Below are 20,084 nucleotides of genomic sequence, written 5' to 3'. Positions count from 1 at the left end.
GGTGATGGATGTGCCCAAGAGGTCATTAAAGGTGATAACTTGTTTAAATGTATTATTTTTTCTAATATTAAAATATATGTTTAAACCTGTAAAAATCTCAAAATGAACTACAATGAGCACAGATGGTTACACTGGATGTAGGAACCTGAAAGTTCTGTGTATTTTACTGGATCAGCAGTCATGGCATACAAAATTCCCATGTGAGTGAGTCAGCAGAGCCAAACACTGGCACTGGGTACAGAAAAAATGGCCAACTATATACAAAAAAAAAACAGCTTAGTGCCCAAAATATCACCAGAGCTAGCTTGGTGGATTCAGATAAATTGCTGCTACCACCACTCGGTTAAATGAAGAAGTTTGTCAAAACCCTCTCAAAAAATGTTTTATTTATTTGTTCTGAAAGTTTCCAGGTTTATCTGGGGCTAAATTGAAAAAGGGGAATTTTCATGTGGATCTCATATTAGAAAACCGATTTCCAATGAAGAATTTGATGGTACGATGAACAACCTGGAACAAGAGGCTCGGGTATCATTCAAAAAAGTTATTTCTAAGTTTTTATGTAACAGTAAAGTCCTAAACTACTACGAGACTGCAAAAAATGTATTTAGTTAGGTTTAAGGAATTGAGTTGCAACTTTGCTTCTCAAAGTTCACTTTTTGGGTTTGTATTTGGAATTGTTCAATGAAAACCTTGGCGAGGTGAATGAAGAACAGATTGAAACATTCCATCAGATTATCAAGGATCTGGAATGAAGGTACCTGGGGCCCTGGGATGTCAGTATGATGGCGGATTAGTGGTAAATGATTTGTAAGGACGCAGCAGAAAAAGTGAACAAACAACTGAAATAAAAAAAAAAAGTGACAAAAACATGAGAAATTATATGCATGTCAAAGAATATATACTGTTGTTTTCTTTACATATACAGTGTTCAATGTTTAACAATATTAGATTCACTACTTATTTTCATGTTAGTTTGGTTCAGAATAACATTATATATATTAATAAATTGTCATTTTTGTACACTCAATTTAATTTAATTTCAAATAAATGTGATGTAAGAGAAGGAATTTAATCATATGTTTTATTTTGTTCATGAAACCAAATAAAAATAACTTTACACTGTAAACAATTCTTCTATCGGCTGCTCTAATATTTTTACACAATCTATCAGTCGCATAGGTAAGCAGTGGTTTAACAGACGCCTTGTGTTGTTCGTAACCAACACCAAACACTCAGTCTACCATCATTTTTCATCATAATACCCACGTAGCCTACTCGTGTCATTTATTATAACCCCGCCACTCAACCCAGATTGAGTGCGTCTCCATTCACTCATCACCCTTTCGATTAGAAATTCGCGACAGAAGTAATGTTTCAAAAATAATTACAAATCAAATTTTACATATTCATGTTTTTGTTTTGTAAATAAAAGAATGTAAAAAAACTATGAAATTTTTCTCTTGCCTATGACAGTGGCGGTGTTATAACACACGAGTACCAAGTAAAATTAAGGACGTTCGTTTCAATGAAGAAAGGTGAATACAGTTAATAACGTCTGTTTCTCTATGAAGAAAAGTGAAGGAACCCACCACCTCCTCTACATACCCTAATCCCCATGACCGGGCTGTAGTGCTCCAAACAAATTTAACATAAAGCAGTTTTTGGGCTATAGATGTTGTACTAGTGATGTAAAAAGTTCCATTTCCGCCACACTGAACATGACTTCCAACCTCTGCCCATTCCCGCTTCTGTTGATTTCCTTTTAACAGGCTAAATGTTCGACCTTCTCCTTTTCTCATTGGAGAACTTATTTGAAAACCGGAAAAACGTCATCGTTGGGCGGTAAATTTGGTTTAGTTTTTTTTTTCTCTTCTCAGTTACGAGTTTTGTCTTCTTAAGGATGGAAGACCCTGTCAGGTATTGTTTAGATATTTTGTCTTTGTTTATTTTGCTTTTTTTTATTTATTTAAAAGTGTCCAAACAGTACGTTCACCGCGGCTTGCACATTTTAAAGTGGGGTTATAATATGACAGAAACTCCAGTAGTTGAAATGTGTTTCTGTTAAAGTTTGGATGATGTGTTTACGGATAACTTCACTGGCAAATGTACGGAATGCTGGCAAAACATTTTGAGTGAAAAATCATTTATGTAAATGTGTCCTCCTTTGAATTTTATGTGAGAAGCTACTTCGTGGGCGTCTTCTTGTGCCTTGCTCCGAAACAAATAAGATCGCCTTCATAAAGTATTATGATATTTAAATGATGATTTGGCCTAAGCGTATTTAAACCTTGAAATGATGGTAAGTACGAAAAATCAATAAGTGCGTGGAATATAAAGATCATAATTTCTGGCCTGCCGACAGATTTCGTTATTAGAAAATGCAGTCAGCACTATTTAAACCGTCTTTAAAATCGGTTTATCTAGATCAAGATTTCTCAACCTTGCTATTATACACCTAAAATGAATACAAGTTTTTATTTCAATTGATCGCATCTTTAGTTACTCAAATCTTTATTTGTCTTTCTTGTATAATTAGTCAACCATTTTTATGCTTGTATTCTTTTTGTCAGATTTTATAGAGTATCTTTTTTTTTCCGATGTATTGTAGGTAGATTTTTATTTTTGACGTGGATCTTGATACTTAAGAATATTTTTCTTTGTGTTAAACCAACCTGTTTACAGTTGAATGTAAATAGTTCATTTGAAGGCTTTAACAAAGAGTAAAAAAAAGTGAGAAACAGAGGTAGCACTTATTTCAGTGGTGTCATCCAGGAAGATTATTACTAAATAAATGTATTTGTTGGAAAAAAAAAAAGTCTGTATGCTGGTTAGTACTACAGTCTCAGCCCATCTACCCGTCTTCAAACCCCAGGGTGAGACACTGGTCTGTGTCTTTGTGAGACGTTCTGTGGTTGCCCCCTTCCATTTTTTTAATTTACCCCTTTCTACACCCGGCAGATGTGTATGTTTAATTAAGTAGCAACTCTAAATCGGCCCTATTTGAGTGTTTCCTGCAATACATAAGGCTTTATCCAGCTTCACACCTTTGGGATGTGGTAAAAAGGGAGATTTGTACCATGAATATGCAGCAGAAATTGCATGTTGTAAACATGTCCACATGGAGCAGAATCTTAAAAGAAAAATTTCCAACATCTTGTGGGATCCATGCCACCAAGATTTGATGCTGTGGTGAAAGTAAAAGGAGGCTTACCAAGTCGGTTAGTTTACAGTATATCATTTTCGAACTGGTGTTTAGTTGCAGACAATGCTCTACTACTGAAAGATTAGCCTTGAGAGACTTCTATGCAGTTAATTAATGGTGAACACACAATGCATCTGAGGTGCGAGACAGAAATGAGCTTTAAGACGAGCTGCCAATCCATTACCTTGCAAATGTGCACCCTTTCTTTTTGTTATAGCCACTCCAGTTTAGTGTGAAACTTTAGTCTAAGAGTATCAAAGTGATACCTCCAGTGTCTTGGGTTTGAATCTCATACCTGGTTATTGTCTGTCTGTTCTTCCCTCATCTCCCAAGATATTAATGTGAAGTTAATTGGAAATTTCATATTGCTCCCATATGCATGGTTGTGTTCATTGACGGGCAGGTTTGCTGTCTTGAGCTGTGTGTCCAGCAGAGAATGCTTGCATCTTAGATGGAGTGGGATCAATGCTAAGAATCGCACTGTGGAAAGGGTGTTCCAAAAAAAAAAAACCCATCAGAAACACAAATAATAAGTTTATACTGTAGTTGGTTTGTATTTCAACATATAAATCCACAAATGGGCTCTGACAGGAGACCCAAAGTAATCTGACATGAGATGAATGCAGCAGCCTGTTATTTTCTCCAGAAGACGTAGGAATAGTGGAGTCTGTAACGCTGCAGACGGCTGCAATTCAAAAGTCCCAGGGTCGAGCACATAAGCAGCAGTACTGCTCCAGCATGTTTAAGGTCTAGCCAATGTGGGGTCTCAACATTTCGGGGTGTGGTATCACTTTTCTGGCCCTCATTTTCCAGAAGCATCTCGGTTAAAAAAAAAAAAAGAAAATTTAAAAATAAATTTTCTGTGCCTTTCTCCCAGAAGAGCCCAAGAAGTGCTTTGTCATATGTTTATATAGTGCAAAAATTAAAGCAAAGTAAGCAAGGCATAATAAAAAGGAAAAGCAAATAATCTTAACAGTTTAATAAAATAGATAATAAGTACGAGTGCAAAGCTTAATAAATAAACAGACCATAGTGATGCACTGAAAACAATTTTTTTTCTCTCTCAAAAATTTTAATTCCTGACAGATTTTCCATGATGATGATAAATCTCTTCAAGCTGAATATAAATATAATTTCAGATTGACTAAATCATGTATAAATTTGGAGAAAATTGAAATTCACTTTTATTGAATTGATTAATCACCTAATAACCCTGACGCTGTGAACTGCGAGGGGGAGTCGAGCTAAAGTGGGATTTATTTAGAAAATGGAATGAACCTTAACAAAACTGATCATGTCATTTCTCAGTGTCGTCTCCACCCTTCTCATGGCACTTGCGCCACCTGCCTGGTGCAGTTTAAGGGCCTTGCTCAAGGGTGCCAATGAAATGGTCACCTCTGGTGTTTGCGGGATGCAAACTGGCAACCTTCTGATTGCTGGCGCATATCCTTGACCTCAGAGCCACCACTCTGCCACAAATAAAATGGTATGTGACCATTAAATATGACTTATGTCATCAGCACAGTAAAATCCAAAACATATACCATAGTGTTCGGGAAGCAAAATCTTTGTTGTCCATTGAAATCCTTAATCTTCATTGCCAACTACAAACTGGATCCTGAAATTGTCAGAAAAGGTTCCAGCCCCTCTCCCTGCTATATTAAATAAAGCGGAATTTATGTAAGTTAGTCTAAACTGCACAGCCTTAAGATGTAGGAGGAAACTGGCGTGTCAAGAGAAACATTCATTGAAAGTGTAAAGGGCCAGGCCTGAACCCAGGTCAGTGCACTACTCTGGCACTGTATCATCTTTCCTCTACCTCTCTTAATTCAAACATTCATGGAAAAAGCCACTGAGTTGTACCAATTTGCTCTGGTGCACAAAGCACAGCATTTTTTAAGAGCAGGAGCAAGCATTCTCTTTAAATGACATTTGAATTAAACTGACTTCTTCATAAAACATAAGCCATCTGTCCATTTTTTTTAGCCTATTCAAGAGTGGGAGCCAGCTAATTTATTTATTTGTTTATTTTTAAACTCAAGTTAACACATGCTGTCACTGGTGTTCATTCTAGGGATACAGATATCCTTATGTAAGCTAAGCATTGTGGCATAGGGTCTAAGGCTTTGGACTTAAACTCCGAGGTTGTGAATTCAAGCCACTCTACTGACACAGTGACCCTGAGCAAGTCCCTTTACCTGTGTGTGCCCCAATTGAGAAAAAGAAAATGAATGTAACCAATTGTATCTTAAATGTAATGGATGGAGGTGTCTGACTATTAATATATCCATCCATTATCCAACCCGCTATATCCCAACTACTGGGTCACGGGGTCTGCTGGAGCCAATCCCAGCCACCATAGGGCGCAAGGCAAGAAACAAATCCTGGGAAGGCTGCCAGCCCACCGCAGGACACACACCAAGTACACACTAAGGATCGCCAATCCACCTAACCTGAATGTCTTTGGACTATGGGAGGACACCCAGGCAGACATGGGGAGAACATGCAAACTCCACGCAGGGAGGACCCGGGAAGCGAACCCGAATCTCCTTACTGCGAGGCTGCAGCGCTACCCACTGCGCCACCATGCCGTCCCTATTAATATATATATTTAATAATAGTAAATGGTGTTTAAACTGGTCCTGGTGTGTTCCATTGCTTCATAAATATATGATGTGCAAAGCACCTTCCAAAAAAGCTTACAAGGCACTTTCAAAGCTAAAAAGACAAAGTACAAACACAAAACTAATCTTTCTTATAAATCATTTATGTTTTTCCTTATTGGGATTTGCATCTCTTTCATGAAACACCTGGCTGAGAGACAACAAGAAAACAGAATACATTTATGTTACATAAGATAATTCAGTTGTTTATATAATGGTTAATTATGCATTAGTTAAAATAAATACATTAGTTACTTTTTACTTTATTAAGGACATTTTTCAAAAGAGTCAAAAGGTTTCATCTTATCAAGCTGAATCGTTTGTGTGTGTGTGTGACTTTCAAACTTAAGTGTATGACTACAAAAATATGCTTTGCAACACTCATTATTTACATGAGGTATTTGGAAAAAGGAAATTCTTATGTATTTACATTGAGTCCTATTAAAAAAGATAAATAGTACTGAGATTTTTGGAAGGCACCCAACAACAAATGGGTGCCTTTATGCTTGAGGTAATTGTCTTGCTGGAAAACAAATCTCTCAAGGTATAGAGTTTCCTCCTGGGTTCCCCCCTATTTTGCTTCATTTTTTTTTGTTTCCCTTACAAGCCTTCCATGGCCTGCTACAGAGAAGTGGCAGCACCAGGATATGTGGATAATCTCCCATAAAACTGTGATTGGCGAAGCCCCCTGGGCACTGTTATTTGCACAGTCAATTCCAATGTTCTCCATTGTCGCTTGTCACTCCTTTAGATTTCTCAATTGTCCCTTAGTTGTCTCCCTCACTCATCTTCTTTAGTTTTTGTGGACAACCTGCTCTAGCTTCATGATTGATTTAACTGAATTTTCACCGATTTGGATATTTTCTGGTCTCCATTCCCTGACTTGTGCTTTTCACAAGTTGATTGGTGTCTTCATTTTGAAGATTAGAACATCATACTGGTCCACCACAAGTTAGCCCTTCCATGTACAGGTGCATTTAAAGTACAGTCGTTTGAAACCCCAGACAGGTGGTCTTCCACTGAACTAATTTTGTAACTTGTAAAGCCAGTCGGCTGTCCAAGTCATGATTTAGGTATTGAAGTGGATAAATAATTATGTGATCAATGATTATAATGTTTTATATTTGCAATTAGTTTAGACCACTTTGCAGACACCTATTTTTACTTTGACATTAAAGGGTCTTTTACAGTACTGGTGTCACAAAAGCAAAAATTAATCCATTTTGATTCAGTGGTGCATAATAAAATTGAAAGCTTCCAAGGAGGTGAACACTTGTTATAGGCACTGTATATTTATTTATTTAATATGCTAATTTGTTCTCATTCATATGCACACCATAGGCTACTGGAGAGCTGTGAAGATGCATTATCTGATGTCCAGTTAGAGGGTGAGAGCCATGAGCTCATTGAGGGAGAGCTGCCAGCGAGGTTCTCATTGCCTCACTTGCAGGTAAGTTAAAGCTGTTTTTGAACATATGTGGCACTTCCAAGAGAACAGCTAGGTACACAAGAAAAAATACAAACTGTATTTCATACAATCTCTGCAATAATTTTAAATAATGGCTTTTGTGTTTTTCATGTATTTTCCCTTTATTCTGTATTGTTCAGTATTTGACAGAAAAAGAATGGTGTATGAAATTCAGTACGTTTTTGACCAAGATTTATCTTTCATTGTGGGGAGGCACATTTCTTTTTCAGTCTTGCTGCCAAAAAAAGCATATCCACAAATTAATTTAGAATAAATAATTTCACACACTTCTGTTTCATTAGACAGTATTTCATATTGTGGCACTGAAGGTATTTAAATATAAAATTACTTCCAGAATTGCTTTAGTACTAATCAGTAAACTAAAATACATGAACAGTACATCGTGTTTAGTACATAAATAGTTTGGAAGCACATTAAAAATGTCACCAGAAAATATGCGTGAGAGGTGGAAAGTACAAAGAGCTTAGTGAATATCGCTGAAAATGTACACGCTGAATTTTAATAAAGATCTTTACTCCGCAAGTCCAATTAATTTCAGTTTATTTTAATATAACATATTATTCAGAGCACTACACAGATTGTCTCATCTACAATATTGCATGAGAAACGTACAGCTAATAATAAAAATATCAAGTTTTAAATAAAAGGGATCCAACCATCTTTTCTTATGCAGGTGTATAAAATCCAACGTCTGTATGTCTGTCCACTTTTCACGAAAGAGCTACTTAACGGATTTAGATCTTTTTTTTTTTTCTTTTTCTTTCTAGAATTTGCTTGAACATTCCGGTTGATTTTGCGGCTTCTCTCATTGCGCCAAGGATCGTAGTTCGCTTGCAGGAATGATACTTGCGCTAATCTGACAGAGAGGCTGCGGGCCGAGGACAGGGGGAAGCGTGACGTCGGGAGTAGGGAGCTGTTAGGGCCTTCCTTGCTGTCCTGTTCCGCGGGACACGGCTAGTTAATTATAAAACTGAAGACGTTATCTTTGCATACTAAGAGTAAAAAGATGTTTGTGTTTTTCTTGCAAGTTTGACCCCCTTCACGTCAATTTTACTGTTTTTAGGAGACTCGCCGAAAACAAAAACTTCTTTTCACTCAGCTTCATGTGAAGAAATCGGTTTTAAGTGCTCTGCAGGTTAGAGATCCTGAAGCTTTCCTTGATGGCTTGTGTTTGAAGGAGATGAGTAAGTGCAAGATTTGTTTCTTCTGTTTTGACATAAAACAGCAATTGAGAATCGTGGCAGGCGGAAATCCACCCTGGAACCTTTGAACACAAGCTAGGAACCAACCCTGTGTAGTGCAATAGAGGTCATTATACAGTCGTAGCCAAAAGTTTTGAGAATGACAGAAGTATTGGTTGTTTTTTACAAAGTTAATGGTACCAAAACATCCTCCAAGAGCTGCTTCTCCCAACCATACAAGAACAGTTTGGTGGCAAACAATGCCTTTTCCAGCATGATGGAGCACCTTTTCATAAGGCAAAAGTGATAACTAAGTGGCTCAGGGAACAAAACATGGAAATTTTGGGTCCATGGCCAGGAAACTCCCCTGACCGTAATCCCATTGAGACCTTGTGGTCAAGTGGTGAGTGGACAAACAAAAACCCACCAATTATGACAAACTCCAAGCATAGATTATGTAAGAATGGACTGCTGTCAGTCAGGATTTGGCCCAGAAATTGATTGACAGCATGCCAGGGCAAATTGCAGAGGTCTTGACAAAGAAAGAAGGGCCAACACAGCAAATATTGACTCTTTACATAAACTTAATAGAATTGTAAATACAAGTCTTTGAAACTTATGAACTGCTTGTAATTCTACTTCAGTACACCATAGAAACATCTGACTAAAAGATCTAAAACACTGAAGCAGCAAACTTTGTGAAAACCAATACTTGTGTCATTTTCCAAACTTTTGGCCACAACTGTAGTTAATGGGCAATAAAGTCAAGCTAATATTTAGAGATATTTGTCATATGTGGAGAAAACTGAGAAAAAGAACATTACAGATGCCACACAAACGGTGACTGTAAGATTTCATTGCAGAATGCTCCGTTTTATGAAAACAGCAGTGTACTGCCCCTCCTGATCTGTTAACATTTCAATTTGTTTTCTCTGTATTTGTTTGCTTTTAAATGTTTTCTAGTGGAGAAGGTATGAAGGCTCAGTGATTACATCTATTGCATGTAGTCTCCATGATTCTGGGTTTATATCTCCTTTTTAGAGTTAACCTGGGTGCTCTGATTTTTTTTCCCCACGCCACAAATATCTTGTATTAAACAGTCTGAGTAGGGAATGTGGGTGTGAGGAGAAGAAGAATTGTCAGTTAATTAGTTTTGCCTTTGGCAATGGCAGTTATTTAGTGATTTGATATGGCCTCCACTTTGTTTTCCTTATCTTTCTCTGTAGTATTTCTGAATTGTTTGACTTTTAGTTTATCATTGTAACATATTTGTTTTAAGAAACCAAATACTACAATTTGTTGATAAACTCAAGGGTTATAGAAATATGGTTACCTGTGTGTGTGTCTCTATATACAGACAGAGATCAATCTATATATCATTATTATCATATCATTATTATTATATAGTGCCTTTCATATCAATCTATCTGTCATTTATTGATATATATATCTATATCTCTATATCTATCTATAGATATAGATATATATATGTATCTACTGTATCAAATTGGTCTGCATACTGGAAGTTCAACATGGCACCTCATGGCAAAGATCTCTGAGGATCTGAAAAAAAGAATTGTTACTCTACATAAAGATGGCTGAGGCTATAAGAAGATTGGCAAGACCCTGAAACTGAGCTGCAGCACGGTGGCCAAGACCATACAGCGACAGGTTCCACTCACAACAGGCCCCGACATGGTCGACCAAAGAAGTTGAGTGCACGTGCTCAGCATCATATCCAAAGGTTGTCTTTTCAAAATAGACGTATGAGTGCTGCCATCATTGCTGCAGAGGTTGAAGGGGTGAGGAGTCAGCCTGTCAGTGCTCAGACCATATGCCCGCCGCACACTGCATCAGATTGGTCTGCATGTCTGTCATCTCAGAAGGAATCCTCTTCTAAAGATGATGCACAAGGAAGCCCGCAAAACAGTTTGCTGAAGACAAAAGACTGATCATGAGACAGACAAACCGAACACAGAAGAGTCTGGCTGTTCTCAGTTTGTTTACTGGTCTTCTAGATTTACTTAATTTTTTTCAAGCTTTTCAATTTAGATTTTTGGATTTTAACGTGACTTCACAATCAGAAGGTCCGTGCTCCAATGTTGTTAAAAACTTGTAAAAAGTTTTCCTAACATACTTGTGAACTTGTTACACAGTAAATCAAATTCTACAAAGGTGTTTAGATGGTTGTTAACTTTACAATTTATATTTCTAATTGATCTTGACACAGATAAACTGTTTTATGATACCAAGTCTTCAAGGATGATTTCCAGTGCTGGGTGGAACTAAGTTTTATTGCTCCTGGTTCAGATGGAAAACTGTTCTTGCGTTGCACATCTTGTGTTTGCTACATACTCCTTTGTCTGTGGTTTAGTATGACATTGCCTTCCTCTTGCTTTTAGGCTCTTTTCTGTGTCGTCCTGCAATTTCATAGGGAAAAGCATTACTCTTGGCAGTACAAGTAGAGAAGCTGAAGTTCCCCTCTTGAAGTAATGCTGCTTCTCGGTGTTTTTTATATTTGGCATTGTCACTGACCTAGAATGTGACTTGGAACAGTGAAGTTTAGAGCTAGTTCAGGGCATCCAGGCCAAAGAAAGTTTGCGAGCTATTTTCTGTGCAGAGAATGGGTGACTCCTCAATCTAATGAGAGAGTGGATCGTTGGCTTTCAACTCCCATACAGACAGAAGAGATGAATGTACCTAGTTTTGAAAGAAACTGTAACCTTTCGCATTGGATCAAGATTCCTTCCATTTACAGAGCCAGGGCCTGCTTATAGGTGCACTATTTTACTCATCAAATTCAGACAGAGTTCAGTTTGCAGTTACAAGCCTAAAATGAATATATATATATTTTTTAATCTAACGGAGCCTCTGTAGTGCTGTCAATTCACCTCTGATTTACACAGTCAGTATATCAGATCAAATATAGAACTGTCTGAGGTTGAGCTGTTGAGCCATTCGATTTGGTGTTAAATCTGAAATGTAGATGGCGGTGAAAATGTTTTTTTACATCCCTGTTAAATCTGCTGTCTTAACAGCCCTTGTGTGCCTCCCCATTTTGTCTTGCAACTGCCAACTCGACTTTTGTCCAGGATTAGAGGATACAAGTGCATAGGTATCTACATTAGTGTACTCTGTGATAGACTGATGGAGCTTAATGATGTCTGTGACTGACTGACTGACTGATTGGCTGTAACCTCCCTCAACCCTGAAATGGAGAAAGCCTTTGTACTAAATGGTTGGGTATTTTTGAAGGTGGACATGGTGTAGCATTTCGTTTGGTTGCCTTACAGAGACCAATACAGGGAATTGATGTCCAACTTGACAAATATCTGTCTGGATTTTCTTTGAGTACTCTCACATTTTCATATGCACGTTCGGTTAATTGATGTCTCTGAATTTAACTAGTAGGTCTCCCTGTGATGGGAAAAATTTTCATTTAAGAAAATGTCTGCTTATTTCCTAGGGCACAATTTGCCTTTAAAATGAATTGCTTAGATGCGTCAGATCTGGTTTGTTTTGACCTTGCATGTCTGTTTCTTACAGATTTAAAGGCCGGAGCAACACAGAAGAATGTGAGAAATATGAAGTCCCAATATCAGGAAAAGCTGAGTAATATGGAGTCATTGATCACCGATTACATAAATAAAATTGAGGCACTCAAGTCATTGAAAATTAAGCTGAATACCTTCTTGGAAGAGCATGTAAAAATATTTTTAATTCTTATTCTAGAGATTTCTGGATTTGTGTTGAAATTAATTTGCGAAGTGAATAATTCTAGCATGCCAGTTCATTGCAAGTCATATTATTTAATACTGCACCAATTTAGGCAACAATTAATACGACTTGCACATATTGTAACAAGGAGAGTGGAAACCCTCCAGTACCCAGAGATTCCATGAACATGCGAACCCCACCACAGACATCGATCAGTTTGGGACTCAAATCCCAGGTCCCTGGGGCCTCATGTATAAATGGTGCGTACGCACAAATATGTTGCATACGAACGTTTCCACATTCAAATCGCGATGTATAAAACCTAAATTTGGCGTAAAGCCATGCACATTTTCACGGTCGCTCCAACCCTGGCGTAAGCAACTTCTCCGCTCGGTTTTGCAGACTGGCGGCACCCAGCGTCAAAGCAGTGCTACTGTTCCAGTGTGGTTTCCCTTTCTTTTTTAGATCCACATCCCTGACGTGGCTTTATAGATGCACTGAAATTGACTGCTTACTGTTTATTAGTTTAATGCATCTGATTGTAATTAACCTGTAACAATATAATGGTCCACAGAATGGTCAGACTATTCTAAATACCATAGCTGCTTTACCGTTGTTACTCTCACTGCACCACCTTCTTCTTCTTTTAGCTGCTCGCGTTAGGGGTTGCCACAGCGGATCATCATTTTCTATATTACTCTCACTGCACCACTTGGAGTATTTATATTACTGTATCTGAGTGGGGAATCACAGCTGTGCAACAGCTGAATGGAAAGAGAATTATTGGTATACAGCATTTAGCACATGCTGCCTCAGCCATGCTGTCTACTGAACTGCTATCACACGGCAAACGCTTCAGAGCCTTTCCTCGCAGTTCACAAACAGTTTCACCCCAAGAACTCTAAACGCACTCAATCGGTCCATTAACTGCTCCATGTAGAGCTGTTTGTACTTGTAAGTACAATTACCTCACTATAAACGTGCAATACAGTAATAATATTGCACAACCTGAGCCACTTTATAAAGCGCATATTTATATATGATGACGATATATTTTTAAGATGAAATGCAGCAAAATGTTTATTATATTATACAGATAAAACTTTAACTTCATTTAAATAATCTATATTGTTAATAATTAAACATGTGAGGACATGGTGCCGCAGCGCTAGCAAGGAGCTGATGTTCCGTTCACGGATTGTTTCCAGCCTCGCGCTGTATTCTTGCTGGTGCAACAAGGGAAGGATAGATAGATAGATAGATGGATGGAATAATTAAACATGTACTACAAAGATATTTCAATGTTCCTTAAAAGTTTTGAAGAATCTGCATTCTAAACTTACAGATGGCTTAACGTCTATTACAGAGCTGATTGTGTGGCGATGGGTTACTTGGAGAAAGAAAAGTAAGGACAGGATTAGAGGTTAGTACGTTTTGAAAGAGACAGTACTGCTGCAATAAAGTATTTCATTGACAGTCGCGCACGGCGCAGCAGCATCTTGAGTGAGACAGAAACAATCACTCCGCCACACTGTTCCCATGTTTAATAACATGCTTTAACTCCTGTCATCATGAAAATGATATCAAGTATACATCTCATTATTTTAATTATTCAGAGAGCTGTAATATCACAAATGTAATGGATTCTGTGTCCTGTCGGAGGAAGAGAAAGCCCATTTAAGAAGCACGTAGTGATTCACGCACACAGAACACATAGAAGATCAAATACAAAGCAAAGCATTTAATGTGCTACTTTAGTTATGATGGTATTTGAGAAACTAGTAAATTAAACGATTTTAAGATGAAGTTTATGATGTTCTACTTTAATGACAAAATAAACTATGTGATTAAAGTGGAAATTTAGAGATTAAAGTTGACATTTCGTGCTTTTTTTTTCCCCATTGTGTGCCTATTTTTTATTTATTTTTTTTCTCTGTACCCTGATAAGCTTTTATATGACACTCAGACGGTGGGCTATAACTCGCCTTTTCACGGCGACTTTGATATCTGACAACTTTTTATTTTATATTTTGGGCACTGTGTGACTTTGTGAACTTGAGCTTTTCAGTTTCTCCAACACTCTGTCACTCGATCAGCTTCCTTTTGTTATTTATACCACTGTTTAAACCAACAAATAGTACGTTTTTCCTTCCCTCCACTTGGTATTCACTGAAATTCTTCTATTTCCTCCTTTGCTTTTACCATTGCCTTTTCACAGAACGCTGAACTTAAGGGCTATTTATATTGATTTGCATATTCAAAGAGGCGTAATTCGGGGTGGGACAGCAGGCGCGTGCATGTGCGTTACTTTTCAGGCTGATCGGAATTTATGTAGCGGGAGAACGTGGAAGATGGCGTTCACACAGATTTATGCATCTGGATTTTTTTGTGCGTACGCACATTTACGCTTTTGTCCGTATGCCATGTTATTGTGTGAATTCTTCGCACGGCATTATGCATGAGGCCCCTTAAGCTGTGAGATGTGAGCAATATCAACAGAGCCATAGATAGTAACAAGAAATATGGACTCTCAAAAACTACCAAACCCAGCTGCATAAACTGTATTTGAACATCCTCTTATAGATTTAATAAGTGTATTTAAAGGGCAAAAAAATGAATGTTGTATTTATTTAACAGGCGACAGTAGTCCTTCAAAGTAACATAAGAGTCTCAAATCTGCTTAATCCTTTTTGAGGTCATGTCACATTAGACAATTTTTGCAGTGACAGCCTTCATTTACATAATCTTACTAAGTTGGAGGCAGTTTTCAAGTCTGTTATTTTATCCATACTCCTTTTAAACGTCAGTTGTGTAGTCTGACATATCCAGCAACTCACTCCAACTAGTCCACGACTTGCCTTGACATTTTGCCTTTTAATTCTAGTAATGGGGTCTGTGTGTGTAAGAGTTGAAAACTAATGAAAGTTCATCAAGAAATGCAATGTAAAGAATTCAGCGACAAGAAATACAGGTGTTTTGGACATCACAACCAGAAGAGAAGTTTGTAGAATGATGCATGCAAGTGGCATTTTTAGATTAAATGACTTAGGGTGTCATAATGAGGCAGTAGTTAGCTCTGCTTCCTCATAGATCCAATTTCCACACTCAGTGATGCTTGAGAAGAGCCCACACAGATTTGGTGAGAACACGCAAACTTCACCCAATGACGTTGTGGACCACCCAGACTGGCACTGCCAGCTGAACCCGACTCAGACAAGTGTGGGACACAAGTTCAAGGCACACACATTTTTTATTTTCTTTTTCCTCGTGGGAAACAAATTCCCCGTTTCTCACAGGCACAACACAGTCCAAAGCACAGCACAACTCAATAGTCTTCTCTCTCTCTCGCTTCTCCTGTCCACTACTCTGGTCAAGCTCCTCCTCCTCCTCCTCCTGATTTTTGCTCCTCGATTAGTGGTTGCTGGCTCCTTCCTGGCGGCACCTGTGGATCCCAAAAGAGCTGCACCAAACTCCAACTCCCATTAAGTCCTGCAGGAGTCCGAGGCACCGCTGCAACCCGGGAGGGTTGCCATCTAGCGTCCCGGGGCAGGTAACGCTCTGGCCAGGCTTGCTCCCCCGGTCCTCCCGGCGTGGAGGTGTCCCAGCTGGACAAGGGCAGCCCCTTCCGCACGCTACAATGTGTATTAGTTTAGTTTACTTTAGGTGTGGATGTGTGTGAGTGGACCCTCCAAGCTCCTCTAACTGAGGCAGTGGAGGCCCTTATAAGCATAGTTCCGGGATTCCTTCCGTCACCAATACCACCTTCCTGAAAGCACTTCTCAGTGTTCAAGCAGAGATGTACATGGGTAGTACAGTTCCTAGTAGCCTCCTAAGGTACTTCAAGTCTTGTAGTAGAAAAGTTCTGCTGCCCACTAGAAGCTTGGGGAATTCCTGTTCCTACAGAGTTCAACCCCAGCCAAGACTCTTGTCATGAGGTATTGGCCGGGTAAGAGAGTGTGTGTGTGTGTATATTTATTTAAAAATTTGTGTGTCTATATTTGGTGTATTTCTCTGTCATTATGAGTCTGCTATAAGATGAGGAGAGCCGTGGACTTGCTGTTAACTTTTGGTCTCAACAAAGATCAAATCTGAGAGATGGGACAGAAATGGCTATTCTTTCTTGGGAAATTTGATTGTTTTAAAGTGGAGAAAGCCATAATGAGACTTTTTTTACTTGTCTTTTATTAAAATTGTTGTTACATTTGGTTTTATATTAAGTATGTTGTTTGCACCATACTTTAAGCTGTTTTTGTTTCCTGAAAACAGGTTGAATGTGCACAAGAAAAAAAGCAAGAATATGAAGAAACCCTAAATGACTTGGAAGAACAGCTTAAGAGCAGCAACCAGACCCTTGACAACCTAACTAAAGTCAAAACCAGGTAGATAATACTTTATTTGCCCCAAGATGAAATTATGAATTTGCAGAGCCTCAAGAAAATTAGAGATATTCTAATAAACAGGAATTCCCCAGCCCCAAGCACACACACACACAAATGTTGTGAAAATGAAAATCGAGAGTCCTCCATACCATACCCTCAAAGCTCCCATATTCTTTACAAGATAAGTGGCAAAAGCTTATGAATTTGAAGAAAGAGATGACGGAGAGGTGGATATTGACAATCTAACTACATTTCTACATCGACAGGCTAAGATGTTGATACATCCCATTTAGAAAAGGTTCAACTGTATGAGCAAAGTAAAAGAATGAAACAAGCTTTAAACAGAACTTTTCTTTGCTATAACAATTTTTTTCTCCATTTTTGTGTGAACTGTTTTATCTTGACTTTTTACTAAAGCTTTTAAAAACAAAGATATTTTGTCTGTGGAATCATTTCAATGTGTCAAGCTATTGCCAGAATCCCATGAAGCAAGGGAGTGCCAAGTAAAATAAGGTGGTCTGCCTTGAAGAAATGAGAGAAGACTTGGAGGATCTGCCTCACATGCAAAGATATTTTTAATTTTATTATTTATTTATTTTCCCCCCCCACCAGATATCTGGACACGCTTCAGCTCCTAGCAGACCTCCAAGGGGTCACCTTTACTTCAGTCAGTGAAGACAGAGTAGAGCTAAGTTTGAATTTGCAGACGCTTATTCCAGCTTGTGACTTGGAACTAACACAAAAACTGCTACAGTTGCCAGGAGATGAAAATCTCCAAGTTCAGGTGAGCGTCTCCTGAAATGTTTAGTTGTTATGTCCTTTCTGCGGACATTGATTTATGTAGCACTCACTGCTAGCCTAAGCAAATAACAAACCAAAGGTGAATGAATATAAATTTTATGATATTATGCTCAAGTCTAAACTATGTACAGTCAAAGTAAAAAGTGTGTGAACCCTTTGGAATTATCTGGTTTTACTGTATGAATTGGTCATAAATAGTGGTCTGATCTTCATCTGAGTCACAGGTACTGATGATATACACAATGAGCTTCAGCCAATGACACACAAAAAATTCTACTCTTTCATGTCTTTATTTTACAAACACATTCAACGTTCACAGTGGAAAAAGTAAGTGAACCTTGGGATTTAACTACTGGTTGACCCTCTTTTGACAGCAATGACCTCAACCAGGCGCTTCCTGTAACTGCAGATCAGACCTGCACGTTGTGCAGGGGGAATTTGAGCCCATTCTTCCCTGCAGGACTCCCTTAACTCTTCCATATTCATTGGTTGTCGTCTGTGTATGGCTCTCTTTAAGTCATTCCACAGTATCTCAATAGGATTGAGATCTGGGCTCTGACTGTGCCACTCCAAAAGGCTGAGTTTGTTCTTCTGAAGCCATTGTGCTGTGGATTTGCTGTGATGTTTGGGGTCATTGTCCTGTTGCATCACCCAACCTCTTCTGAGCTTAAATTGACGGACAGACACCCTCACATTATCCTGGAGAATTTGTTGATGAACTTGTCAATTCATTTTCCCCTCAATGATGGCAAGCTGTCCAGGCCCTGATGCAGCAAAGCAGACCCAAATCATGATGTTCCCTCCACCATACTTTACTGTAGGGATGATATTTTGATGTTGATATGTGGTTCCGTTTTTACGCCAAATCAAGTTCTGCTTGTTCCTCCCAAAGAGTTCAATTTTGGTTTCACCACTCCACGAAACATTTTCCCAGTACCGTTGTGGAGTGTCCAAGTGCTCTTTCGCAAACTTCAGGTGTTCAGCAATATTCATTTTTGATAGCAGTGGCTTCCTTCTTTGTGTCCTGCCATGGACTCCTTTCTTGTTCAATGTTTTGCGTACAGTTGACTCACGTACAGAGATGTTAGCCACTTCTAATGACTTCCTCAAAACAAGATTAAAGACTCATTTCTATTCACTTGCATTCAGTGACCTTCAGTAATACTGATGGTTTCCTCATTATGATTATGTAACATTATTTCTATTTATTTTATTTATGTTCATTTATTTTTTTTTTCTATTTATGTTATTCATGTTAATTGTATGTTTTTCTTTTATTCTATTATTGTAAAGCACTTTGGCCACAGCATTCCTATGTTGTTTTAAATGTGCTATATAAATAAAATTTGATGTTGACATTGACTCTAGGGTTCATCTTTACCGAATTGCTGACTTTACGTTGTGCTCATCTTTGCAGGGCGCCCACTTCTAGGCCACAATACCAAATTGTCTCCATTTATAGACAACTTGCCTAACAGTATTGAGTGATGAATATCTCAAATCTTTGAGATGAATTTGTAACCCTTTCCAACCTTCTGTAGATGAACAATTCTCGACCATAGCTCTTCTGACAGCTCTTTTGTGCGAGGCATGATTCCCATCTGGATATGCTTCTTGTCAAAAACTCAAATTCTATACTGTGTTTTATCAATCGAAGTCATTCTAGGCCACACCTTCATTAAATGGACTCCAGGTGTGCTAAATTCGGACTGCAATGAGCTTTTTTAAAAGTCATTAGCTTAGGGTTCACTTGCTTTTTCCAACCTTCAGTTTCACCGTTTGAATGATTTATTCAATACGGTCAAAAAATCTCTGAAAATCTGTGTATCTTTGGTTATAGGAGACTGTATTTGTTCATTATTGTGACTGACATGAAGATACGGCCATGTTTTATATGGGAAATAGACATAAATATAGAAATATAGGGGTTTACATACTTTTTACTTTGACTGCATTTCTTAAATTATACGAGTGCTAGTCAGCAATGTTTATTTAGGACAAGATTAAAATAAAAGTGATAGCAGTACTATGGTCTACTGGGCCAGAGTGGCTTCTGTTTAAGTATTTGTTTCTTGATGGCAATGTGAAGTGTCAATAAATGAATAATTAGCATTTAGAAATTATATTACAGAGTAAAATAATATTTTTCCTGTACCTAATACTGCATATATACACTAAAATAAATGGCAAAGTGTACATCTTTTGATCTCCTCCTTATGTGTGCTTCTTCTTCCAGACGAGCATTGATGCACTAGGACTAAAAGAAGTACAACACTTGAGGTCTTTGGCTAATATAAATTCTGCCCGACTGGAAATGATACACCAAATGCTTCTGACAGCCAAGCCAGGTTTTTTAATGAACTGAGGACAGTGCTGAATTTTCTTGTAAAAATGGATTTTCTTTGTTAAAATTGGTATTTAATTTTTTTGTATGCTACAGAAACTCAAAAGGATGTTTGCACATATGAATCAATAAATTAATGTTATTAGTTTTATGTTCCTGATCAGAAGCAGGCTGAGTCTTTGAATCCGTTCTATTTATTCCCTTTATAAGGAGTAGATTTTGAATTATGGAGTCAGTGCTGCTGTCCCATGCATCCTTGATTCAACTCTCCTGCTCAGTTGTTGTTTGGGTGGAGTCTGCACATTTCT

The 20,084-nt window shown here is 38.1% G+C and overlaps 1 protein-coding gene across 1 annotated transcript; it reads left to right on the top strand.

The window, feature by feature from the left end:
* Window positions 1-1,824: 1,824 nt before the first annotated feature.
* On the top strand, window positions 1,825-19,942 carry LOC120517993. The gene is made up of 7 exons (XM_039740537.1): window positions 1,825-1,917; window positions 7,207-7,315; window positions 8,418-8,538; window positions 12,082-12,239; window positions 16,519-16,631; window positions 17,244-17,415; window positions 19,669-19,942. The coding sequence occupies exons 1-7, from the start codon at window positions 1,901-1,903 to the stop codon at window positions 19,795-19,797; spliced, it is 819 nt and encodes a 272-aa protein (XP_039596471.1). The 5' UTR covers window positions 1,825-1,900; the 3' UTR covers window positions 19,798-19,942.
* The last annotated feature ends 142 nt before the right edge of the window (window positions 19,943-20,084 follow it).

Source organism: Polypterus senegalus, chromosome 17, assembly GCF_016835505.1.
Source record: "Polypterus senegalus isolate Bchr_013 chromosome 17, ASM1683550v1, whole genome shotgun sequence".
Classification (NCBI taxonomy): Eukaryota; Metazoa; Chordata; class Cladistia; order Polypteriformes; family Polypteridae; genus Polypterus; species Polypterus senegalus.
This window is presented reverse-complemented; position numbering and strand designations above follow the sequence as displayed.

Coding starts and splice junctions, on each gene's coding strand:
- LOC120517993 (XM_039740537.1), top strand. Junction 12,240..16,518: donor ATACCTTCTTGGAAGAGCAT/GTAAAAATATTT, acceptor TCCTGAAAACAG/GTTGAATGTGCACAAGAAAA. Junction 17,416..19,668: donor ATGAAAATCTCCAAGTTCAG/GTGAGCGTCTCC, acceptor TTCTTCTTCCAG/ACGAGCATTGATGCACTAGG.